The sequence below is a fragment of the Aplysia californica genome, unplaced genomic scaffold, assembly GCF_000002075.1.
Source record: "Aplysia californica isolate F4 #8 unplaced genomic scaffold, AplCal3.0 scaffold00042, whole genome shotgun sequence".
NCBI classification, from domain to species: domain Eukaryota; kingdom Metazoa; phylum Mollusca; class Gastropoda; order Aplysiida; family Aplysiidae; genus Aplysia; species Aplysia californica.
The window spans coordinates 2047964-2053442 of NW_004797312.1; the positions used below are offsets into that span (position 1 = coordinate 2047964).

The 5479-nt window shown below is 38.7% G+C and overlaps 1 protein-coding gene across 1 annotated transcript in view; it reads right to left on the bottom strand.

Annotated features, from left to right (window-relative positions):
• Positions 1 to 3133: 3133 nt before the first annotated feature.
• The window catches only part of LOC101856716 (trans-1,2-dihydrobenzene-1,2-diol dehydrogenase), a gene marked incomplete in the record, with an annotated part of 13512 nt that continues 11166 nt past the window's right edge, over positions 3134 to 5479 (bottom strand). Inside the window, 2 exon segments of the mRNA XM_013079183.2 lie at positions 3134 to 4355; positions 4902 to 4974. Of these exon segments, the coding sequence (XP_012934637.1) occupies positions 4252 to 4355; positions 4902 to 4974 (177 nt within the window).

The window sequence follows — 5479 nt, forward strand, 5'->3', positions numbered from 1 at the left end:
ATTTGAAAGGGAGGGAAGGGGGGGGGGGGTAAATTACACATTGAAAGTTCTTCAGTAGCTGGATGTACATTTTTTTTTTTCCATTCTCGTGCATTCAGGCGATGTGTGTAAGCTGTGGAAAAAGCCTAAACCCCTAACCTTACAGTTATTTCAGCAGGAATGAAAATTCTGTTGACATTCCTTCTTGGTTTTACGTTACTTTACCCCACCCACTGTTCCCGTCACATTTTGCTCATTCGTACATACTGCATGGCCATAAAAGATGATTGCTCACTGCTCGTTTGTCTACCACTGGGTTCTGCCGGTCCCAAATTTCAAGCAGATCACAATTGGTCGCTTTTAAGCACAAGGGGACCATCCCGAAAAAAATAAATGTGAGACGTGCTGACAAAATGGGTTACTTTTCACAATCCACAAATGGAGATATTGGCCAAAAATTGACACTAGGGTCAAATTTGTCGATTTTCTGCTAATGCCATATTCTTGAAGTTTAACCTGCTTCTTATTATTTCATACTTCCAAACTGTAAAAAAAACTTCACCAATAAGCGTGACGTATCTGTTTCAATAAGGCTTAAGTCCGAGAAACACCTTTCACAAATATTGTTTTGAGAACATCGAAGGTAAATTTTTTGCCCCTTGTTCTGTTTCTTTAAAAGACCAGAAGAGTTTTCTTTGTAACCAAGCACATATACACACCAATGAAACCACAAACTTCTCCTATAGGTAGGGCAATGCCCACTTTTGGTGTAGGTCAAGATTTCTGGAAACCCCCGAAATCTGGGTTAGCCCGCTTGTCCTTAAAAGCGACCGTTTGTGTTGATGAGGCCGTAAAACATCTACATTTGATCAAAAGATCGAACGAGGTAGCACCACAGACTGGACAGTCAATGTCCACTAGTTCGTCTTTGGTTTGTTTGTTTGTCTTTGGTTTGTTGGGGTTTTTTTTGTTTATTTGTTTGTTTGTTTGTTGACATTCACATGACCTTATGCAGTTGTGAGCGCCGTAAAACCTTTCTAAAACTAAACTCTTTGTTTGTTTGGCTTTTTTATTTGTTGGTTTGAATTAAAGAGAAGTACATCGACATGGCATTGGCATCAATGATTGTCTCGCCAATCACACGGGCACTAATGGTTTGCTTAAGATAAGATAAGATAAGATAAGACAATACTTAATTTTCCCAGAAGGAAATTTTTCTTGGCTGTACAGGACCGTAAAAACACGTGCAGGTACACATTTAAAAAATTAAATTATATATTACTCTCATTAAAATTCAATTTGAAAAGAGAAGTAAAGCTGACAAAATGTACATTCACATCAGATGTATCATTCAACCACATGCAGGAATTTAATTACAAGACCTTTGAAGTTATATATAGATACATACTCTAAAGAAAAACACATCTTAGTGCTGGATAAAGGCAGAGGTTTTTTGTTTTGTTTTGTTTGTTGGGGGGGGGGTTGGGGGGGTGTTGGTTTTTTTCGGTTCATCCTTCCCTAATGAAGACAACCATGACTTCACAAATTGGTCTGTTGACAGTGACTGTGGGTCCGGGGATGGCTGATTAGTCCTATCTATCCGGCCTCGGATGGTTCGCCCACATTGTGGGCACGGGTAGTCGGCTTTTGGTGGACTTGTGGTGGAGGCAGCAGGTCTAGACTTGCGCACGTTGCGTTTTCGAAAGGCAAAGTAGCCATACAGAGACGGCAGAATGATAAGTGTAGGAAAGGAGTTACCATGAGCACCCTCCTAACAACAATACCAACATGCACCTTTCGGAACCAGATTTTTTGCCATTCATACTTTTTTAAAAAAGAACAAAAGACATAGGAATCAGCTCCTCTTATAAAAATATAGCTCTCATAATGCTCACCGGCACACATGTAGAGTGGCTAGGCACTTCTTTGCCGTTGTATGCAGAAGACAGAAGTTCAATTCCCATTGGGGGAGGTTTTAATTCTGAAGTGTCTCTACCTCGCGAGCTCAGTGCTTTCTTGTATCCTTATTCTTTTTATCAGTGAAAATGTGACTTCTTATTAAGCTCACTCTTTGTTATAAACTGTTTTCACTGTTATTTTAAAAAGGGAGATAGGAATAGGACAAGAAAGAACTGAAATGTCTCCCCCTTTCAACTGTCTTGGACGTGGTGTCCCTCTCACTCTCAGCCCACACAGACTGGCCCTTAATTACAGCTAAGTGGAAGCAGCCCGCCTCCTAGATGATCTAATTTGTGTCAGTTTTAGTTTTTAGTAAGAGTTTTACGGCACTTGCAAACACAATAAGGTCATATAAGTGCTGAAGATTAGAGGTGTTACAAGAGAGTAACATACACAAAAAAGGAGGAGAGACAAGGACGACAGATGTTTGATAGGAAAGAAGGAGCAAACCACACCAGAGCACCCGCCAACCAACCACCTACTCTGTGCGTTTAACAGTGTGTTCAACAGTGTGTACTGTTACTGTAAACCTTCCTACTACACCTCTGTGTGTTCAACAGTGCGTACTAGTTTTTTAGTGTTTGAGCGCTTAATCAGCTGCTTGCACTGTATGCTTCCCAGGAAGCTGAGAATATTTCTGAGTGTTCTATGGTCTGCTGGGGTAATAATAACATGGTGTAAAGCGCACGTAGCTTGGTTTTGAGCGGGAGTTGTGCGCTATACAAATGTTATTTATTATTATTATTATTATTATTATTATTATTTGCTCTTATTGCAAACCCTCCTACTGGGTGTCTGCATGTTCAACAGTGTGTTCAACAAAGTGTCAACAATGAGTTCAACAGTGTGTCCATCAGTGTGTTCAGTTACTATAAACCTTCCTACTGGATCTCTGTGTGTTCAACAGTGTGTTCATAATCAACAGTGACTTCAACAGTGTGTACTGTTACTGTAAACCCTCCTACTAGACCTCTGTGTGTTCAACAGTGTGTTCAACAGTGTGTTCAACAGTGTGTACTGTTACTGTAAACCCTCCTGCTAGACCTCTGTGTGTTCAACAGTGTGTTCAACAGTGTGTTCAACAGTGTGTACTGTTACTGTAAACCATCTGGTATTCTAACGACCACTTCTACAGCGGGGAGAACCTCTCCATGCACAAAGACGACATCATGACAAGAACTGACTGACAACTTGATTGATGTTTTTCAGACAACTGTTTATTTCATCCCATAACTCCCATCCACTTCAAATAAAAGCTCCATAACCTGTCAGAGATGGATACATTTCATTTTTGTTATATATATAATATATCGGACACATTATACATCACAACTCTTCATCTGCTTTTCATTCTGAAACTGACCAAGGAAATTCTTTTTTTTTCGTTTAAGTAAGAGTTTTATGGCACTTGCAACACAATAAGGTTATATAAGTGCCGAAGAATAGATAATGTGTAAGAAGAGAGTAACAAACACAAAAAAGGAGGAGGGGAGATTAGGACGATAGACGTTTGATAGGAAAGAAGGAGCAATTAAACCACAATTACAAAATTCAACTGGAAACTTTAATAATCATTTTCACTGTATCAGAACCAAGCTTGGTAGAACGTGCAAGCTTCTGTACAAAAAAACAGAATATAATATAACATAAACTTTTATTTCAATATCTTTTATTTTAATGGAAAAACGTGAACATGTGTATGTGATTTGAGACTAACTAGAATCTTATAAAATGGAAAACGCAAGAACTTCATTGACAATCCTTTCTGAGCAACCCATTCTTAAGGCACTTGTGAACCTTCAAAACATAATATGTGTCAAGACGCAGTGGAATCAGGCGCTTGTCAGTTTTGGGGGCATAATGAGTTATTGGTATCGTTTTAAAAATTGTTCATATGCCTTGCTTTTGATGAAAAAAAATATCCATTTATCTTGAATAGAAGTCGCGATATTTGCGATTGAAGGAGGTGGGGTCACCTGGTTTCAAAAGTAAAATTAGTGAGAAAATGGCCGCCAAAGTTTGGTGACTTCCATAGCTCAAGAATCCTTGGAAACTGCAAATTTACATTTTTTGTGCCTTTAATTAACGATTTTTCATAAAATCCATGCGTAAAAGTGATTCTGAACGGACAAACAAGTGGTGTTGGGCCAAAAAACAAAAATTCAAAAGAAATTTCCAAACTGGTAAAAAAATGCGCAGGATTTCTTCGATTTAATGATTTTGACGAGCGCCTGATTTCACCACATTGATGAATCCTGTATTTATCTACGTTTCGATCTTTGTTCGACCAGGAAGTGACACAGTGTGCAGGAACTACGGAGCGAGGTACTTGATCCCGTGTTGGTCCAGGACTTGCTGCAGGATGTACATGTTGGTCTCGCTATCCTCGTGCGGCACTACGGGGCTCTCCTTCAGACCTGTGCAAAAGAAAATAACTACTCATCAAAACCTGTTTTAGTTGTATCGTTTTACTAAGAGTTTTACGGCACTTGCAACACAATAAAGTCATATAAGTGCCGAAGATTAGAGGTGTTACAAGAGAGTAACAAAACTGGCACACAGCTCATCATAAAATGTGTCATGGCGTGCGTGGTGGAATCGGGCGCTTGTCAATTTTTGGGCATGTGGAGTTATTGGTATTATTTCAAAGCTTCTTCATTTGCCTTGCTTTCAATGAAAAAATACCCATGCATCTTGAATAGAAGTCGAGATATTTGTGATTGAAGGAGGTGGGGTTGCATATTTTCAGTGATAGAATTAGCGAGAAAATTGCCGCCAAAGTTTGGTGACTTCAATAGCTCAAGAATCCTTGGAAACTGCAAATTTACATTTCTGGTGCCTTTAATTTACGATTTTATCTAAAATCCACACGTAAAAGTGTTTCTGAAAGGATGTACAAAGTGTTGAGCCAAAAAACAAAAATTAGAAAAAAATGTCTCCTCTTGACAAATGTTAGACCTCACCTTTGAGTAGACACTCCCGAACAGCCTGAGCCTCGTATGTCAGACCCTCACAGTTGAAAAAGTTGAACTTCTCCTGAAAGGAAAACAAAATTATTTTTAAAATACAGAAGGTCAGGATTCATCAGCGATTTAGATAGTCAATATATTATTTTTAAAATACACATATACAAACACATATATTGTCCATGTCAGAATCGGTGTAACTGCTTTTAATTAATTTTTTAAAAATTACAGCACTTGCAATACAAATAGGTCATATAAAAGCTGAAGATTAGAGGCATTACTAGACAGTAACATACAAAGAAAAGAAGGAGAAGAGAAAAAATGACAGAAGATTGATAGGAAACAAGGAGAAGAGATAAAAATGACAGAAGATTGATAGGAAAGAAGGAGCAAACCATACCAGAGCACCACCCAGTAATCATCTAGATCTACTGTGTATGTGCGTACAAATTCATTTTCACAAAAGTGGAGTGGAATTTCCTTCTTAACATCTGCCAGAACAGACAGAGACAGACAGACTGTGAGTGTGAGAGAGACTTACAGCACAGCAGTGAGGGAGAGAGAGAGAGAGAGAG